The sequence below is a fragment of the Rattus rattus genome, chromosome 4 (genome assembly GCF_011064425.1).
Source record: "Rattus rattus isolate New Zealand chromosome 4, Rrattus_CSIRO_v1, whole genome shotgun sequence".
NCBI classification, from domain to species: domain Eukaryota; kingdom Metazoa; phylum Chordata; class Mammalia; order Rodentia; family Muridae; genus Rattus; species Rattus rattus.
Window position 1 is genome coordinate 145849748 of NC_046157.1, and position 21461 is coordinate 145871208.

Genomic DNA, 21461 nt, shown 5'->3' on the forward strand with positions numbered 1-21461 from the left:
TCTGATGTGTCTGAAGGGAGCTACAGTGTACTTATATATAATAAATAAATAAATCTTTTTAAAAATTGGGCTTGGAGAGATAACTCAGTAGTTAAGAAGGTGTTATTGTTCTTGCCATGAGTTGGTTCCCAGCACCCACATCAGGTGGCTCGCAATTGCCTGGAATTCCAGCTCTGGAGAATCCAACGCCCTCTTCTGGCCTCCAGGGGCACTGCACCCTGTGTTCCTGTGGTGGGACAGCCACTGGGAGGGACTTGGGATCAAATCTTCACCCGCTGACACATCTTACTGACGCCTAAAACTTTGTAATTTGACTTTAATTTTGTTTTGGTTTTTTTTGTTTGTTTTTTGAGACAAGGTTTCAGTAGGTAGCCCTGGGTAGCCTGAAACTTTCTGTGTAGACCAGGCTAGCCTCAACTTCACAGAGCTCTGTCTGTCTGTTTCTGTCTCCTATGTACTAGATGAAGGCATAGGCCCAGCAAAAATTGGCTTTTAAATAAAATGATTCTCCTACCTATATGACATGTATTTATTTATTTAAAATATTTATTGTTATTATGTGTGTGTGTGTGTGTGTGTGTGTGTGTGTGTGCGTGTGCGTGTGTTTGGAATATACATGTGAATGTGGGTGTTTGTAGAGGTGCCGCATCTCCATGGAGTGGGAGCTATCTGATATAGTTGCTGAGGGTTGAACTCAGGTCCTCTGGAAGAGCTCTTCCTGCTCATAAATGCAAAGCCAGTAAACTACGTTTACTCCTCGGTCACTTGGAAAACTACTGGTTTTAACATACTTCCTTCCACTGTGGAACTTCATGAGTCTGTCATTACCTGGCTTGCTTGAGGCTGCTCATACCAATGCTGCATGTGATAAAATAAAATAGCTACAAAGACAACAAAAACATGTTGTCTCTAACTCTATGGCCTTCATTCCTGAGGAAAGTCTGCTGTCAGCCATCAAAGCAACTAACTAGGTTATGCCCCAGCGCCCAAAGCACAGGAGACGTGGTTTGAAGACACTGAGATAATCCTCTCTACTGGACAGCCAGGCCACATGCCCAGGGTGCCACATGTCACACATTTCTCAAGATATTTTCATCAGTGCCACCCAGATACGTCACCTCCTCGGGGAGTCCAACACGCTTAGCTGGGATATTCTCGAAGGCCATCTCAAACATGGTCTGTCCCTGTTCGCCATAGTTGTCAACAGCAGTCTGGGAGTAAATGGTCCCCTGCATTAGAAAACAAAACAGGAAGGTGAGTAAATGGGGAGAATTAAATTGTCAAGACACCAAGGGCTGGGGATATAGAGGGGAAGAAGTAGATCATTGTCCAGTGTGACAAGGCCCTGGGTCCCATCTCTAGAACTCACACGACAGCAACAAGAAGGCATCAGGGCATCACTGACCAAAGACAAAAAGCCCGTGGCTTAATATCGATACAGAAGACAAACGTTTCCAATTAACTTTAGTCAAAACTGTCAAAGGGAAGCCAGACAACCACTATAAAAGCAGACCATTTGAATGATCATTTGGGGGGGGGGCTTCTCCCCTTTAATAACCAGATAGGTCCTGGTCTTTTTCATGAAAGGCTTGTTTTCTGGGAGAATGTTTATGTAAATACTTCAGTGGGGCCAGGAACAATGGGCTTGGGGAGTCTAGTTTCTCTTCCTCTGAACAGGCCTGCTTTACCAGAGAAGACTTGCAAAAGCAAGATTTTCTTGGCTTTTATAATTCAAGTGGAGTTTTAAAAAACACAGCTAAATCCAAGGTATATGTATGTACCCTGATAGCTAATTTAAAAAAAATATATTTATTTAAAATCTTGAGTGTGTGCACAGGTTGCAAGGATATCACATGCACATGGAGGTCAAAGGTTGGCACCAAGTCTCTAATCATTCATCACCTTATTGTTGAACCCAGAGACCACTGACTGACTCTGCTAGCTGGCCAGAGCTGCAGGACGGCTCTGCTGATTGGTTGGTGGGCTCCATCCATATCTGCCTTCCTCCCCAACACTCCACTTGTGTTACAAATGTGTGCAGCCAAGCCCAGATGGGGCTGTCATCCCTACTTTATCCACGACTAGAAAACATCACAGGAGAGGTTAACGAGCTGATCTGTGTAGGAGGTAGATGTATTTCACCTAACGCCTCTCGGAGTAAATGCCAGATACAAAATACCAGGGAGGCTCAAGCTGTGGCTTATTTCACAACAAATAAATATTTGGGGAGGTAGAGGCAGGAAGACTAGGAGTTCAGGGTCAACTTAACCTATATAGTGAATTCTAGCCAGCCTGGGCTATACAAGAACCATTCTCAAAAAGCAAGCAGAGGCCAGGGAAATGGCTCAGTCATGGTTGCTGAGCTGCATGTTGGGAAATCGTGAGAATCTGCATTCAGATCTGTAGCATCCAAGCCAAGTGGAGCATCATGGTCCAGTGACCCTAGCACTGGGGAGGTGCAGCGGGGACAGGGATGGCCCTGGAGTCACTAGCCAGCTAGTCTAGTCAAATTAGGGAGCTTTGGGGTCAACCCAGAGACCCTGTCTCAAAAACTAAGGTAGAGATTGGCTGAAGAAGACAGTTGGCATTGACCTCTGTCTTTCACCTCTATGTGTACATATATGTATACACATGAACACATTCATGAACCACGCCCCTACAAAAAAAGATGGCTTTCCCTGAGTCAAGATCTCTGTAGCTCTGACCATCCTGGAACTCATTCTATAGATCAGGCTGGCCTCGAACTCAGAGATCTGCCTGCCTCTGCCTCCCGAGTACAGGGATTAAAGGTCACCACCACGACCAGGCTCAAAAAAAAAAAAAAAAAAGATTTTTTTGATTGTCAATACTGTGGCTACATTTGTGATACTATAACACACAACTTAAATTCTACTTGGCCTTAAAACGGAAAGTTTCTTCCCAGAAACCTAATATTCATTTTTTTTTCCCAAATAAGGGACTCACAATATATCAAGAAATAATCACTTAGGAAAACACTTACTCTTCAAAGTAGCACTTTTTGTGTGTACAAGTGCGGTGAACTTACCACACTTGCTATGTTATGTATATTATGGTGAACATACATGTTACATGTGTGTGCACACCTATGTGTGTATGTTCTCAACCAGACAGGCACAAGGAGAAGCCAGGGGTCAATATCCGTACCTTTTTCAATGGTTCTTCTGTTTTGCTGCTTCCTTTCTATCTGTTTGCTTGCTTTGGGCAGGGTTTCTCCCTGAACGTGGAACTCCTCCAGATAGGCCGGCCGGCCACCAAGGGACGGCCCAGGACTGCAGTTCCGGGTGTCTGCTGCTGTGTCTCTCTTTTTATGTGACGGTGGAGATCTGAACTCAGCTCTTCACACTCCCACAGCCAGCGCTTTACCCACTGAACTATCATGCCAGCCCCCAAAGCAGTATTTCTTTTTATTATTTTAACTCTGCGCATGTGCGTGTGTGTGTCTGTGTGTGTGTGCATGAGTGTGTGTGTTACAGACTACAGGGGACATGCAGGCGGGGGCCTAGGGAGGCTAGAGGGTGTCAGAATTCCTGGAGATAGAGTTACAGGCCGCTGTGAGAGGCCTGAGGTGGTATGGGAACTGAGCTCAGGTCTTCTGCAAAAGCAGGAGGCACTCTTACCTGCTGAGCCATCTCTCCAGTTCCCTAGTATTTCTCAACCCTCACCGTGTGATGGAATTTCCTCTTGCTTTGTATAATGCATGGTAGGAAGTGCAGTCATCATTGTGGTTGAAGTACACATAATTCTAATATAGTCCAAGAGCGTGCATCACTATCTCGTTACCAAATAACACCACTGCCATTATGAGTGGCTGCCTTTCTAGTTTAACCTATGCTAAAAGTCAACCGTCTATAGTGTACCTACATAGGTGTTAATGTATACTACACCAGCGACACAATTATCCACCTCCCCGTCTGAACCACGCCCGAGCCCAGTTTGTCAGCAGACTTCACACAGAACGGTTACCTACAGGAGCAACACAGTTGATCCTCACTCCGCTGCTGGCCCACGTCAAAGCCATGGTTTTCGTGAGGTTGTAAACACCTGCTCTTGCCGCTCCACTGTGCCTGTAGAGACAAACATTGCCGTCAGCTTCTGTGGAACGTTTTTCCCGTCCACTAAGTCGACGAGCATTTCAATGGCTTGAGAACTCCACGAGATTGTTCACAAGTCTCTGTCACATTGAGTCCTGCTTAAAGAAGGAGTTGGGTCCTTCTCTATTAAAGCCAAGCCATGGTTATCAAACACGACACACATAAGCACTGTCTCTCAAAAGCTATGTGCACGGCGGGAATATGCTGATGAACCTTTATTACAAAAGACAATAACAGATTGTGGTTTCTCTTGCTCTCTCCATACATGTATGTGTCCACTCAAGCATGTACCACAATGCATGTGTGGAAGGCAGAGGACATCAACTGAGCCATTTCTCCCCATCCATCATGTGGGCTCAGGGGACGGAACACAGGCACCCCCAGCCTTAGTGACAAGTTCCTTTACCAGCTGACCCATCTTGCCAGCCCTGAACTGATAATTTTAATGACAAGTATGTTGATACTGTATATACCTTTAATAATAGGGGATATGAAAATTACATCGATGGAATTCTAAATAAAAGGTTCAAAGGATTTAGGTCTTGGGTGATGAATGTGGCTTAACGGGTATGACCTGCAGCAAAGTCACACTGTGGAAGAAGAGAAACGACCCCTAAGTTGTCCTCTGGCCTCCATACATGTGTTGTGGAGCATATACACCCCATATTAAAAAACACTAAATAAATATAATTTTTAAAAATGTAAAAGGCCGGGCATGGTGCTGCATGCCTTTAACCCCAGCACACAGGAAGCAGAACAGTTGGGTCACTTTGAGTTTGAAGCCAACCTGGTCTACATAGCAAGTTCCAGTCAAACCAGGCACAGATGTCAAAACACACAAATAAGCCAGGTAACCCTGTCCCAGCAACAATGAAAACAAGTACTTTTTTAAAAAAGAAGGTATAGGGGCTGGAGTGATGGCTCAGTGGTTAAGAGCATTGACTGTTCTTCCAGAGAGCCTGAGTTCAATTCCCAGCAACCACATGGTGGCTCACAACCATCCGTTATAGGATATGATGCTTTCTTCTAGTGTGTCTGAAGAGAGTGATGGTATATTCATATACACACAATAAATAAATAATTCTTTGAAAAAGTATAAAAAAAAACAGGCATCCTCAGTCATCAGGGAAATGTAAATTAAAACAACCCCAAGATTCTACCTCACACCAGTCAGAATGGCTAAGATCAAAAACTCAGGTGACAGCAGATGCTGGTGAGGATGCTGTTGGTGGGATTGCAGACTGGTACAACCATTCTGGAAATCAGTCTGGAGGTTCCTCAGAAAATTGGACATTGAACTGCCTGAGGACCCAGCTATACCTCTTTTTGGCATATACCCAAAAGATGCCCCAACATATAACAAAGACACATGCTCCACTATGTTCATAGCAGCCTTATTTATAATAGCCAGAAGCTGGAAAGAACCCAGATGCCCTTCAACAGAGGAATGGATACAGAAAATGTGGTACATTTACACAGTGGAATACTATTATAAACAATGACTTCATGAAATTCTAAGGCAAATGGCTGGAACTAGAAAATATCATCTTGAGTGAGGTAACCCAGTCACAAAAGAACATACATGGTATGCACTTACTGATAAGTGGGTATTAGCCCAAAAGCTTGGAATATCCAAGATACAATCCACAGACCACAGACAGCAAGAAGAGGGAAGACCACACCAAAGTGTGGATGCTTTAATCCTACCCAGAAGGGGGAAGAAAATAATCGCAGGAAGTAGAGTAAGAGAGGGATCTGGGAGGGAGAGAGAAGGGGGAGGGAAAAGGGGGTGCGGTTCAGATATGGGAGGAGATGGGGGAGAAATACAGAGGGTTAGGAATTTGAAAGACAGAGAATAGCAGTGGGGGAGGGGGAACTGTGTGTAGACACTAGAAAATCCCAGATGCCAGGGACCCAAGAAGTCCCCAGGATCCACAGGGAGGACCTTAGCCAAAATACCCAAGAAAGAAGAGACAGACCCTGTAGAGACCGTAGCTGGTGGATAGGCATGGCTTCTGGTGGAGGGATGGGGCCACCCGCCCACCTCAAAAGTATGAATCTAGAATTCCTCCTGTCAGAGGAAGTACAGGGACAAAGAGTGGGGCAGAGACTGAGGGAAAGGCCATCCAGACACTGCTCCACCTAGGGATCCATCCCATCTGCAGACACCAAACCCAGACACTATTGTAGATGCCAAGAAGTGCTTGCTGACAGGGGGCTAGTATAGCTGTCCCCGAGAGACTCTGCCAGAGCCTGACCAAGACAGATGTGGATGCTCTCAGCAACCATTGGACTGAGCGTGGGGACCTCAATAGAGAAATTAGGGCAAGGACTGAAGGAGCTGAAGGGGTTTGCAACGCCATAGGAAGAACAACAATATCAACCAACAACCAGAACCCCCAGGGACTAAACCACCAACCAAAAAGTACCCATGGCTCCAGCTGGATATGTAGCAGAGGATGGCCTTATTGGGTATTGCTGGGAGGGGAGCCCCTTGGTCCTGTGAGGGCTCGATGACCAGGGCAGGAGAATGCCAGGGCGTTGAGGCAGAAGTGGGTGGGTGGATGGGAGAGCACCTTCATAGAGTCGGGGTAGGGGGTAGGGGATAGAGGGTTTGTGTGGGGGGGAATGGGAGGGGGATAACATTAGAAATGTCAATAAGTAAAATGACCAATAAAATTAAAAAAAAACACAGAAGGCACAGAGATTATGTGATTCAGAATTTCTATGTACAGTATAATAATATTGCCAGAACAAAGTGCCATATAATTTAATGTGGAAAAACCCATTCAAAAGCATCTGGAACCATCGGGGAAAGACAGATTAGGTAGTAAGGGAAGAAGGATGTCCTTCAACTTTTAATCCTGCGTGTTTGCTGATCAATTCTTTCCTAGTTCATTTGAAAGATCCCCCCTCCCCTCTCCTGACACATATACAGACATCTCACTGGGTAAAGAACTTGGGATGGCTCAGCAGTTAAAAGCTAGTATATAACAGTTAATTTTGATTGTCAGCTTGATTTGATTCATTTAGGAGTTTGTAAGGCATACCTCTGGAGTGTGTCTGTGAAGATGTTTTCTGAGAATTCACTGGGGCCCACTGTAGGAAGGGGAGGGAGGTAGAGAGATCTGCCCTGAAGGTGGGCAGCAGCATCCCACAAGGTGAGAATAAAACAAACAAACAAACAAACAAACAAACAAAGGAGAAGCTAGCTGACCTCCAGCATCTTCTGTTCTCTGCTTCCTGGCTCACTGTGATGGATAGGGGTCCTCTGAAACCAGGAGCCCAAACAAACCCTTCCCCCTCTAAGCCGTCTCTGTCAGGAATTGTGGTTAGAGAGACAAAGAGTAGCTGATACTCTGCACAACTGAAGGAATCCTAGATAATACAGGAAGCTAGTGTGTTGTTAAAATTTCCAGAGGAAGTCAACTTGTTACTAGTTAGAACTACTCCCTCAGGAATTGTGTGTGTGTGTGTGTGTGTGTGTGTGTGTGTGTGTGTGTGTGTGTGTGTGTGTGTGTTTCAAAAACTCAAGAATTTCTGTTATAAGTTACAATTTAGCAGTCGTAAAATTAAACAAGTATATTCATGTATTCATGGTGTTCAAATCTAAATTAATCCAGGTCCATTTAATTTTCATAATTTAACAAAGAAGCCATGTCCCACAGTGACAGCTAGATTTGTAACATCTTGATTATTGGTAGAAAGGATACAGGACCTCCAGGTAACAATGAATTTCAGATAAGTGACAACCATGTACACGTCTATGAAACCTCAAGCCCACTGCCAGTGACACAACATCTCCCAAGGTGACACCTACTCTGAAGAGGCCACGCCTCCTAATTCTTCCCAAATGGTTCCACTAACTGGGACGAAGCATGCAAACATATGAGCCTATGGGAGCCATTCTCGTTCAAACCACTGTATATGGCCACCTTCATCTGAATGGCACTGTTAGCAACTAGGGAAAAAGGCCCAGTAGTGCCTGCTGCACGAGCTTGAGGACGTGAGTTGGATGCTCACGCTCACGTAAATGTCTGGTGTGGGAGTGCATAACTGCAATTCCAACAAGGGGAGACAGAGACAGGAGGATCCCTGGGATTCACTGACCAGCCATTCTAGCCAAATCAGAAAGCAACAGTTCGGTGAGTGACTCTTGTCTCAAAAAAACAAGGTGGTGAGGGATTGGTGAAGACACCTGATGTTGACCTCTGGACTCCAAGCATACACATTTTTTTTAGGTTCAAATAAAAGGAGATGGGGGGGTGGGGATGAAGATGATCAAAATATATAGTGTCTTAGGGATGCATTGCTATGAGCAGACACCATAGCCAAGGCAACTCTTACAAGGACAGCATTTAACTGGGGTTGGCTCACAGGTTCAGAGGTTTAGTCCATTATCATCATGGCAGGAAGCATGGCAGTGTCCAGGCAGACATGGTGTAGGAGGAGCTGAGAGTTCTACATCTTGATCTGAAGATCAAGTCTCTCTCTTCTGCACCGGTTGGAGCTTGAGCATAGACCATAGCCCCACCCCAACCCCCACCCTCACCCCCTAGAGCAGTGGCACATTTACCCCAACAAGGCCACACCTATTCCAACAAGGACACACCTCCTAAAAGTGTCACTCCCTATGGGACAAGCATTCAAACACATGAGTCTATGGGGGTCAAACCCATTCAAACCACCGCACATTGTATGAAAACTTGTAAGAATTAATAAGAATATTACTGAGAAAGGAACTTATTGGGGTTATAATTTATTAAAGGAGTGAATCATTGATTTAGGCCCTCCTCCCCATTTAGAGAACAAAATCTAAAGACACAGAAAGAAAAAAATACATAAAACACTTACGCGGCTGTTGGAAACCCGTTGTTAAGAAGGACGATGATATTGACAATAGAGCCGCCATGGTCTTTCATCCAGGAATTGTAAACTGCAGAACACAGGCAAATGGCGAGCATATTAAACAGTGTCTTCCTTTGTTATACCCAGCTCCAGCGTACATACGATGTCTTCTATTTTAATTTAGTTTTCGTCATTGTGATGAGGTCTCCTGTAGCCCAGGATGACCCCGGTTGCTGTATAGCGAGAAGCTAATTTAATAAACCATAAGGCAAAGCTGAAAAAGGTCAAGGAAAGCTACAAAATGAGCTTGAAAAAATTTTTCGTTAAACTAATAATCTAGATGAAAAATTACTGGAACATTGACTCAATTAAAATGGCAACGGTCATAAAGTATCTAGTATAACCTGAATTTAAAAAGAATAGTTTTGAGACAAGTTTGTTTTTTGTGTTTTATGCATCCCAGGTTAACCCAGAATTCCCTAGGTAACTGAGGATGACCCTGAACTGCTGTTGTTCCTGGCTCTACCTCCCAAGTGATGTGGTCACAGCTGTCCACCACCATGTCTGGCTTGCAGAGTGGCAAGGATAGAACCTAGGGCCTCTTGTATAATAGATAAGCACTCTGCCAACTGGACTACATCCCCGTCCCTAAGCTGAATTTTAAAATGTGAGGTTTATAGGTAAAAAAAAAAAAAAAAAACCCACAAACTTTGATCAAAAGATCTCAAACAAAATCCATCAATTACAGACATGGGGTAGCCGGACAGAGGTGGTGAACATCTTTAATTCCAGCACCAGGAAAGAGACAGAGCAGGAAGTTGGCTGGGTAGGGAGGTAGGGAGGATCTGGGAGGTGTTGGGAGGGGGAATAACATGACTAACTTATATTGTAGAAAAAAAAGTTTTAAAAATAGTAAGAGGCGGGCTGGAGAGATGGCTTAGAGGTTAAGAGCACTGACTGCTCTTCCAGAGGTCCTGAGTTCAAATCCCAGCAACCACATGGTGGCTCACAACCATCTGTAATGGGATCCGATGCCCTCTCCTGGCAGGCGGTGGTGGTGCATGCCTTTAATCCCAGCCCTTAGGAGGCAGAAGCAGGCAGATCTCTCCAGCTGAAGACCCGCCTCATCTAGAGAGAGGTGCAAGGCAGCCAGGGCTATACAAACAAATCCTGTCTCAAAAAATCCCCAAAAATCAAATAAATAATTGAATAATAAATGAAGACAGAAAGAAAGGAAGGAAGGAAGGGAGAAAAGAAAGAAAGGAAAGGAAACATGAAACTAGGAGACAGACTCAGGAGAGCAGAGGGAGAGGGTCGTGGAGGAGATGGCGGATGGAGTGAGGGGAGGTACATGAATGTAATTCTCAGAGAAGAAATGATTTTAAACAGAATATATGGTCGTACATAGTCCCGAAAAGTCTGAAACTAGAAATAGTAACTGTCACATCAAGTATTAAAAGCCACATGAAACCATTGGGTTTTAGCATAGAGAGGATACTAAGCCGTGTAAGTCCCTCCAAACAGACTCTGCCTCTGGCTACACGCCAACTCTTAGCTCTGATGGCCTTGTGACTCCTGAAACTTTCGGATGCTTTCCCAGGCTCAGATTCGGGCATTTCCTCAGACTCTTTGAAATAACAAAGAGACCACAGAGAGCAGATGGGGAGGGAAGGAAGACGTACAGGAAGAATGGCTGGCAGAAACAACTCGGGAAGGTTGCAAGCATCTATCAATGTGAGGAGACATTGTGACTATAAAGTCAAGGACCAGGAACAAGCAAGAAAGAGTGCTGAGTTTCCAGTGTCCAAATGAAACAGATCCTAAGTGGGCTAAGTCTTTTTTCCTTTCTAATTTCATTCAGTCCTAAAGGGGATCGCTTTGAGTTTTTTCTCCTTTCTTCTGTCTTGTAAGGTGCACCACTAGGAGTATTTAGTGAATGCGCTGGTCTAGTCATTTGGAAAGATTCCCTTCTCTGTAGTTATTCCCACACATTTACATTCAATTGTACAGTGGTTTCTTTTGTTGTTTTCATTTTGGTTTTTAGAGACAAGTTTTCTGTGTAGTCCTGGCTGTCTTAGAACTTGCTCTAAAGACCAGGCTGGCCTTGAATTCAGAGATTTGCCTCCTGAGTGCTAGGATTAAAGGAGTTCACCACCACCCTTAAAAAATAGGGGTTTTTTTTTTTTTAAGGATTATCCTTTTTTTTCAGTTTCATTTAGACAATTATCTAACCTATTCACAGAATCTTAGTAAGTGATTTAGTGGGGATCAATAATAATAAAACAACCTTTGAGCCGGGCACGGTGTGAAGGTGGAACTCTCTCTGAGTTTGAGATCAGCCTGGTTTACAGAGCAAGTTATAGGACAGCCAGGACCACTCGGAGAAACCCTGTCTTGAAAAACCAACAAAGCAAAACAAAACAAAGCCAGAAATCTGCCCCCCAACACACACACACACACACACACACACACACACACACACACACTCACACACACACACACACACACACACAAAAAAAAAAAAACAAAACCAAAACGACAGTAGCAAAAACACACCTTCAGTATGGCATCCAGACACAACTACACAGAAAGCAGACATTCCCCAAAGGCAAGGTTCTTCTCGAAAAATTTAATCTAAATCTAGTCTTCAACAGGACAAGAGACACTTTGTAAATTAATGTCAGGCCGTCTTAACATCGATTTCTTACAGAAATAGCATTAACTCTAAGGAAATAAAAAAGCGTGGATCTCTGACAGATTCAGCTCACACGGAGGAGGCACAGGGGCTGGGGAGGTGGCTCAGTGGTTAAGCACCAACAGCTCTCACAGAGGGTCCAGTCTCTGTTCCCAGCACCCGCACGGTGCCTTACATCTATCCAAAAGTGCAGCTGCAGGGATCTGATCCCTAGCCTCCCCTCATTAGGAGACTGCACGCCATGGTGCACATATATATACTCAGGCATACGAGCATATTACTGAAATAAGAAGAAATAAATTTCTAAAGAGGCACAAGCCAGCTGTGCGGTGGTGGCTCAGGCCTTCGATCCTAGCTCTTGGGAGATGGACGCAGGTGGATCTCTGATTTCAAGGTCAGCCTGGTCTACAGATGGAGTTCCAGTAGAGACAGGGCTACACAGGAAACCGTGTCTCAAAAGAGAGAGAGAGAGAGAGAGAGAGAGAGAGAGAGAGAGAGAGAGAGAGAGAGATATCAAATGAGCAGCTATTGGTGTGGGCTTCTCGTCCCTAGCATCTCCTGCTCCAGCCTTCCCTGGGATTCCCACTAAGGACGCGTCTGGGTTTCGTGGCTCTGGAGACACTCGCCTGCTTTGCACATGTAGAAGGTGCCAGTCAGGTTGGTTTCAATCACAGCTTGCCATCCCTTCGCAGTGATGTCTTCGGCAGGAGCCATGAACTGGCCCCCTGCGTTGTTCACCAAGAAGTTGATCTTCCCATATTTAGCTAAGGTAGATTTGACCAAATTATTCACCTAAAGAAACATTGAGGGGGAAAGTTTAATCGCTAACCTTCGGCATGGCCCAGTTTTAGAAATACGATGCAGTTTGTAGACTCCTATATAATGCATACTAATTCTAAATACTACAACCCAAACACATAACCGCCAATGACTAAACCCCCACACCTCACAGTGCGAACTTCCCATGTGCTATACTCATAAGCCAAGATTCTAACTTGGATGGCAAGACACACTGATGAGTATGGATAACCCCAAGCACAGCAAACCTCAGTGGCATTAATTTCTAAGTGCTGGCCTTAAAAAAAAACGATGAAACCAGAATGAATACTAAGAAACGCCTTAAAGCAGTGTTTATCAAACTGGGGTCACAGCTCTTTTGGAGGGGGTGTCCAACAACCTTTTTACAGGATCTCATATCAGATATCCTGCATTCCAGATGTCAACATTCTGATTGATAACTGTAGCAACATTACAGCTGTGGAGTACCAGTGTAAATAACTTTATAGTCGGGGGTCACCATAGCATGAGGAACTGTATGAAGGGGTCGCAGGATTACAAGGTTGAAAACCATAGCCTTAAAGGGTCTCTAGCTGAGAGGACATTCTTTTTTTTTTTTTTTTTAATATGAAAACAATTTAGCGTCTAGATTGGGCAGATCCACCCTACACTGTCTTATTCCTAGCTCCCAAATCCCTCATCCCTTGCACCTTTTATTTGCCAGGTCTCCAGCTTCTCCTCCCGACAACTCTCTCCTCCTTCTCCTCTCTCCCCCCTGACTCCTCTCCTCCTGACTCCTCCCTCTCCTGACTCCTCCCTCTCGCTCCCGACCCCTCCTCTGCCCCAATCTCGAGCTCTTGCCTTTATTTTACAAATTCAGAGAGAACTCTGAGAGGACATTCTTGCTTAGCTTCCCTCCTTCTGAGGTCACCAGCTCAGTAAGTCGGGAGCACAGGCATCAGTCCTTACAGGCTCTGCCTTCTAGTGAGCAGGGGTCAGGAACCGCTTCAGCAAAGGACACTGGGTAAGCACACTGCGCAGCCATGTTTGTCTTACCTCTTCTTCTTTCCTGATATTGCACTGTATGGCGGTGACTTGAGCGCTGCTGGAGGGAGGCTGAGAGGCTCTCAGTTCATCCTCAGCAGCGGTTAATCTGTCCAGCTTCCGGGAAGCAATGACCACGTTACACCCTAAGGTGAAAACAGCCAGAGGAAGAAAGAAAACACGCTTCTAAGAGCTGTCCAAATTAAGGGGCCAGAAGGAAGGTTGAGAGCACTGGCTGCTCTTCCAGAAGACCCAGGTTCAATAGCCAGCACCCACATAGCGGCTCATAACTCTCTGTAACTCTAGCTCCAGGAAATCTGACACCCACTTCTGGTCTCTACAGGCACCAAGCACATATGTGATAAATGACCTATAGGTAAAATACACATACACATACACATAAATAAATAAATAAATAAATAAATAAATAAATAAATAAATAAATAAATAAAGCTACCTAAACTACAAAAACTGTTTTGTGGATTCCTGTAAAGGGTATCAGTAGAAGAGGAATTAGGTTGGTTTTGGACACATTGAAGCAATAGGAACTGAAATGACTAAGAAGCTAGACAACACACACACACACACACACACACACACACAGAGGACAGGGAAGGGACATTGTTTTGAAATATTCAATGTCAAATGCCACAGGACTAAAAATGAGTAGCCACCTCTGAGAACACGCAAGTCCAAGAAGGGACCTATGGACAAACCATAGTACTATGAGACGGGGAGTTAAATGGACAGATAGGAGAGGCGCCAAGACTAGGTGGTGAACTTGGGCTGGCTTCTTCCTCACTCTCCTGACTTTCGAGAACAGTCTGGCAGCTTAAAACAAAGGCCTTGTGGGCCTTTTCTCCTGCCTGAAGGGCCTGGCTGATGGACTGGGCCAACAAGTTCAAGGCAGGATCAAGTTACTCAATAGTTGTGGGCCAATCCGCCATCTTCTAACTTACTGGAGGAAAACTCTTCAGAGACTTAAAAAAAAAATCTCCAGCCCTCAAGAAGAGACTGGACTTTTTCACTTCCTGTATCTTCCTTCAGCATTGTAGAATCTTTTTCACTGTGTATCTGTTGCTATGTGCCCGTGGTGGGTGAGATCTCTCTGCTGCTACCTGTGTGCCTTTCAGTTCTTTAATTGCAGGGAAACGAACGAAATCAAGATCCCTAGACTGTAGGTATCATGACCACTGTAGAGAGCTTCCAGACTACAGAGCAGAATAAAGTTATTCCCAGCCTGGAAGTCTCTGGAAGTGGGAGAGATGAAGTGAGGATTTCAAGGAGGCTAGGCAGATGGTCACATGAGTCATGGGAGATGAGAAATGAAGGAGATTTTTACAGTCATGCTTGAATTTCATCCAAGCCAGCACAGATCCGTGCATGGAAGGACAGGGACAAGGTGGAGCCCTTCAGAAGGAGCCAGGGAAGGAACCCAGCATTCAGTACCAGGAGTAGGGAATCTGTTGACCACCACCCCCAAAAAAATCTTTCACTGGGTAAAGAGTGTAGCATTGGCAGGGAAGTGGCATTAGCCACAGAAGAAAGGCTTCCAGGACCAAGTCTTAATTTTAAGACGTTGTTTGGAAATATCAAAGTATTTTTAAGTAGCTGAGCTGCATCCCAGTGTGGCTCGGAGGTGGGGCAGAGAGCTACAAAATATTTATAAGACTATAGAAATAGCCAGCAGCAACGAGGCTCAACTCAATCAGCATCCAGAAAACAAAACAAAACAAAACAAACAAAACAAAACCCCAAATCTCAAAGGAGCAAGAAAATAATAACCCATACCAAGAGATGTCAACTAATAGAAACCATCCTGGAAGTGACACTGACAGGGCTGGAGAAATAGCACAAGGGTTAAGGACACTTGCTGCTCTTTTAAAGGACCCACGTTTAAAGGACCACATGTCTTTTAAAGGACACTGGGTGGCTCGAAACCACCTGCAACTTTAGCTCCAAGGGATGCTCTTTTCCAGCCTCTAAGGGCACCTCCACTCACATGTACCCCCTCCCCACATATACACATATACAGGATTAAAAGTAAAATTAAATCTAAAAAATATATACAACAGTTAGAGAAAAACAATGCATGGCACCCAGATCAATGATGACGAGGGATGAGAACTTCTCTCAGAACAGAGCAAGGCAGAAGGCAGCGGAATAACACAAAAGCAAACTAGCTGCAAACATCCTCTCAAGAATGACAGCTAGGGGTTGGGGATTTAGCTCAGTGGTAGAGCGCTTGCCAAGCAAGCCCAAGGCCCTGGGTTCGATCCCCAGCTCTGAAAAAAAAAAAAAAAAAAAAAAAGAAAGAATGACAGCGAAAGCCACACATGTAAAATGAGAAGAACTTATCAGAGCAGAATTGCACTGCGCTAATGAAAACAAGTAAATAAATCAACCACTCAAAGAAGTCCTTCAGAGGGGGTTGGGGATTTAGCTCAGTGGTAGGCGCTTGCCTAGGGCAAGGCCCTGGGTTGGGTCCCCAGCTCAAAAAAAAAGAACCAAAAAAAAAAAAAAAAAAAAAAAAAAAAAAAAAAAGGACATCAGAAGAAGAGCTAAGTCCTTTCAAAAGCAGAGTCAGAGGGTGTGAAAGAGGGCGGCTGAATCAGTATCTTCTGGACCTGAGGTGACTGTTACACCAAGGACTCACTGGACCTGTGATTGCACTGCACAGACTTGCACAAGACTGGGACTAGCAATGCTTTCTCCAGAGTGGAAGAGGTGCTCATGGGGTGCTTCCTGGGCAGCTATGTGACATCAATGGTTACTGAGAGTAATTTTCTTCTGTGCTGTACCCCCTGGTCCATTGCTCATGCATTAAAAAACAAAAAGCAAAAACCACCCAATCTATACTCATCAAGCAACCACAATTAATCTCAGCAGGTCTCTCGCACATCAGAAGACATCAAAGTCGGAGTAAACTAGTTCCAAAGACAAGTGGGGATGAGAGAGAACAACGGGGGTTAGAAGTGACCAAAATTCCTTACATTTGACATAACTATCAAAGACCAAAAAACCAGAATTGGAAATGATAATGATAAGTTTGTGACTATACAAACTTTTTCTTCTTTCTATCCACATTGACTTAAAAAAAAAAGGATCATTTGAAGGACAAGAATTAACAATGTATCATGGGATTTAAAATATATGTAGAGGGCTGGAGAGATGACTCAGGGGTTAAGAACACTGACTGCTTTTCCAGGTTGTGAGTTCAATTCCCAGGAACTACATAGTGGCTCACGACCACCTGTAATGGGATCTGTGCCTTCTTCTGGTGTATCTGAAGATAGCTACAGTGTACTTATATAAATAAATAAGTCTATATCTATACACATGTATATATATATGTATATCTATACCATGTATGTATATCTAGCTATACACTATATATATATATATCAGTCAGGCAGTGGTGGGACACATCTTTAAACCCAGTACTCTGAGAGGCAGAGGCAGATCTCTGAGTTCAAGGCCAGCCTGGTCTACAGAGTGAGTTCCAGGACAGCCAGTGCTATACAGAGAAACCCTGTCTCAAGAAAGAAGGGAGGGGGCATGAAGCAGGGCCCCTTATTATGATGAGTTATTTCTTCCATCCAAGTACCAGCTGGGCTGGACTCTTCCTTAGCTTCCAACATCAGGTGCATTCAAGGTGGTATGGTGTAGAGATGGCCTTTCAGTAGCTGCCTGCTAGTGACACATGCCCTTAATCCCAGCATTTGGGAGGGAGAGGCAGGCAGATTTCTGAGTTTGAGGACAGTTTGGTCAATACAGTAAGTTCTGGGACAGCCATACAGCCATACATACATACATACATACAAACATACATATATACACACACTCCATCGGGAGGGGGAGGTCTTTTAGTGATTGATTACTGCCCATCTGTTCTTCAGCTCAAACACAGACAGTATAGAACACAGCTGTGTCATTCCCTCACCTCCCAGTGATGACCTGTATGACATGCTGCAGAAGTGAACGATCAATCGAGATTGGCCAGTGTGGCAGAAACAAAAGAAGGAACTAAAAACAATGGAAGTGACATCAGCCTGGGAAGCCAGGGGAGTTACAGGGGGATTAGCTGCTGTAGGCATGCTAACACACTGGAGAGATTACAGGCACACAGCCAGAAGCCACTAGTAAGTGTGACTTCTCAATACAAACATGGAAAATGGTTAAACTGAAGGTCGGAGATGTTTAAGAAGTGACAACCATAGCAAGCAGCACTTTAAAGAGATTCTTGGGACCATATCTTCTCTTCCTTTTGAGGCTAGGTCTCACGATATAGCTTTGGCTAGTCTGAAAGTCACAGAGATCCACCTGCCTCTGCCTCCAGAGTGCTGGGATTATTTTGCATTTAACTGACAAATAACTGTACGTCCACCGAGTACACTTTTGATGGCATTTTTATATACCATGCAATGATCAAATTAGACTAATTAAACATTATCTCCTTCCATATTTAATCATTCCTTTGTGGTAATGATACGTAAAGTATCCTTAAGCCAGGCCTGGTGTTCTAGCCTGTAATCTGAGCTACTCGGGTGGCTGAGGCAGGAGGATCTTTAAGTTCAAGGGCAGCCTGGGCTACAGAGTGAGAAGGCCGGACTCCATAAAAAGGTTTTCTTGTTGTGTTGCTTTGTTTTTAAAGATATATCTAGATAGTAGAGAACTTGCTGATCATGCACAAAGCTCTGGGTTCAATTCTCAGTACAGATCCAAAACCAACCAAAAAAAGTCTTTTAGCTACTTACTTTATTTTTATTACATTTATTCATTCAGCGTGTGCGTGTGTGTGTGTGTGTGTGTGTGTGTGTGTGTGTGTGTGTGTGTGTGTGTGTGTACCACAGCACCCACATGGAGGTCAGAGCTTCCAGGAGTCTGCCCTCTCCACCATGTAAGTCTTGGGAACTGAATTCCCACCCTTACTCTTGGCAGCAAGTGCTTCCATACATCATAGTATTATTAACCGTAGTCAGTGTGATGGGAAACAGACAGCCAGCCTTTATCCTTCCTATCTAATTGAAAGTTTGCACCCTTTCAACTCCTACTTTTATTAACTCTGTGAATCTCACATGTATTTGGGATAGGGGCACACTCGCCCCTATCCCCAAGTCCCCCCAGATGACACTTGGCAAAACAAAAAAACCCAAACAAACAAACAAAAAAGACACTTGGCCAACCCCTTCCCACTAATGCTGCCCTGCTGTGGTTTTAGTATTGCTTTTAAAAAAAAAATATATATATATGTAAATAGAAGTAAAAGAATTTTTACTATTTCAACAACAACAAAACCACCAAATGTAAGGAGGCATGGCTAATTTTCCCCACCGATGATCAGTTTATCTTGCATAGTATTAGCTCACAAGCATTGCTAGGTCCTGTGCAGTGCCAGGAACTACCTGTAACAGTTACGATGTTCTGATATCCTGCATATCAGAGAAGGCAGACATATTTAACCAGCTAATACTTTACTAAATAATTCATTTGCGTGTATATGTGTGGGCCATGGTGCTTGTGCAGAGGTCAGAGGGCAACTTGTGGAAGTCAGTACCCTCCTCCTTCTGTCATTCCTGTTGTGAGAATTGAACTTAAGGCATCAGGCTTGGTGGCAGGTGCTTTATCCTCCTGGCCAGTTCTCAGCTAATGCTGTACAACAGTCTGTTGTTCAATTTGGGTTTATAGAACAACTTTCAGAAAATGGCCATTAATTCTGGCATTAAAAAAACAAAAAACAGGGCTGGAGAGATGGCTCAGCGGTTAAGAGCACCCAACTACTCTTCCAGAGGTCCTGAGTTCAATTCCCAGCAACCACATGGTGGCTCACAACCATCTGTAAAGAGATCTGATGCCCTCTTCTGGTGTATCTGAAGACAGCTACAGTGTACTTATATATAATAAATGAATAAATCTTTAAAAAAAAAAAAAAAAAAAAACCAAAGATGAACTAGCCATAGTAGAAAAGTATTCCACATACTTGGTGCTGGAGGGGCAGCTTGGAGCGTAAAAATGTAAGAGAGCTCGTGCGTCTCCTGCAGAGGGAATGAGTTTGGGTCTCACCACTCCCACTGGGTGGCTCACGCCCCAGTTCCAGGAGGTCTGACACTTCTAGCCTCCACTCGCATGTACACACCCTCTCCCGCTTCCCAACACACAGAGAGGATTAAAAGTACAACAAACCTTTAAAAACCTTTCATGTTCTCTCATGGAAGGCAATCCGATTATAAATACAGCACTACACTGTTCACTTCTCTCTTAAGTATAGGAAGTCTTTTCCTAGAAGCATACTCCATTGCTTTCCCAGCACAGAGCGTCCTAACATTTCAGTCATGCCACAATGATCTGTTGCCCAAACAGAGAACTGGTGTAGTGTTCGCCTAATGCAAATTTACTCAAAAAGAGGTTCAATAACCAGAAATCCATGGAAGGAGAACCAAGGTTCTGCAAATCTGCTGACAGAGGCCAAGGTCCTGACCTTTGTACCGAGTAGGTGCTGATTGATTTTTTTTTTTTTTTTTTTTTAATAATTCTTCCTTCCAGAAAGCTTCCTGGTGGCAGACGGGCTGGAAGCAATAGTAAAATGCAAGGTGCAGTGACAACTTGTTTTCTTTGGCAAGGTACCGCTGCTAAGATAAGGCTGATCACTCCTCCATGTATTTATTTCCTATGGTGGCTCAGCATGGGGTCCTGGGGCCATTATCATTGTCTCATTTGCCCCTTTAAAAATCTACTTGTCAGGGCTGGAGAGATGGGTCAGCAGTTAAGAGCTCTGACTCCAGGTCCCGAGTTCAATTCCCAGCAACCACATGGTGGCTCACAACCATCTGTAATGGGATCTGATACTGTCTTCTGCTGTGTTCTGAAGACAGCTATAGTGCACTCATATACATAAAATAAAATTAAAAATATCTTTTAAAAAATCTACTTGTCAAAGCTCTTTGTACAATACAACGGTCATGTTGGAAATACTTTTTCAAATATGCCTTTGAACTTTGCAACACACACATCCCGCCCCCGCCCCCCTGCCTCCCTTCGAGACAGGGTTTCTCTGTGAGCCTTGACTGTCCTGGAACTCACAGAGATCCACCTGTCTCCGCCTCTTGAGTGCTGGAATTAAAGTCATGTGTCACCACCACCCCAGTAAACTTTGCTTTGGGTTTAAGAGTAAACCCAAAGAAGATGTACATTCCCACATATCTAAATATTAAATGTAACTCTTTTCTTCTTGACGGCTTCCTTCCTTGTATGTGTGTTTGCGTGATCATTCTAAGTTTAATAACTTTTCCCTTTTCCTGCGTCAGCACAGGGGAGGTGAGAAGAAAATGTGATCAGAGCATCTCAACGGTTTGACAACCTTTCGTTAAACGATGCCTAATCTGGAATTAGGAACCGGTTCAAATGGATTAACAAAGACACAATTCATTCCACAGCCATGTTTTCACAGGTCTGATTATTTCCTACTTGGGGCGCAGTAATCTTTGGCTCTAAGTATTATCTGGCTCATCTACGAACATTTCTTGGCTATTAGGAATAAACCTCTTTTGTTTCCTCTCACTGCACAGCTCTGCAGCCCATAGCTTTGCAACCTCTTCCCGGTCCTCTAGTACTCCCCTGTCTCTCACTCCCTGTCTCTGAACCCAGTTTACTCGAGCTAGACCTCTGCGGACACTACTAGCTCTGGGTGCCCAGCTCCAGAGGCCTGCTCACCTACCCAGGTGCAGGAGCTCCCGGGAGATGGCTTTTCCAATTCCTGTGGCCCCGCCGGTGACCACAGCCACTTGGTTCTGCAGCAACCCGGCCGCTAGGTAGCTCTGACCACTCTTCCAAGAGCTCATCGCAGCAGAGACTCTGTCCTTCAGGTCTCGCCAAAGTCAGACCTTGGCTTCCTTAGAAGTAGCAGAGCGCTAGCAGTCTGCGGCCACGTGACTATACAGACCCAGCCCCTAAATCTGCGTGGTCCCGCCTCAGGCTCCGCCCAGGCC

The 21461-nt window shown here is 44.4% G+C and overlaps 1 protein-coding gene across 1 annotated transcript in view; it reads right to left on the reverse strand.

Moving 5' to 3' along the window:
- The window catches only part of Pecr (peroxisomal trans-2-enoyl-CoA reductase), a 34423-nt gene extending 13013 nt beyond the window's left edge, over positions 1-21410 (reverse strand). Inside the window, exons 1-6 of the mRNA XM_032901314.1 lie at positions 21191-21410; positions 13489-13622; positions 12282-12447; positions 8967-9048; positions 3989-4085; positions 1119-1229 (exon numbers count right to left, since the gene is read on the reverse strand). Coding sequence (XP_032757205.1) covers positions 1119-1229; positions 3989-4085; positions 8967-9048; positions 12282-12447; positions 13489-13622; positions 21191-21314 — 714 coding nt within the window. The 5' untranslated portion in view covers positions 21315-21410. The remainder of the gene's footprint in view (positions 1-1118; positions 1230-3988; positions 4086-8966; positions 9049-12281; positions 12448-13488; positions 13623-21190) is intronic.
- Between the last annotated feature and the right edge of the window lie 51 nt (positions 21411-21461).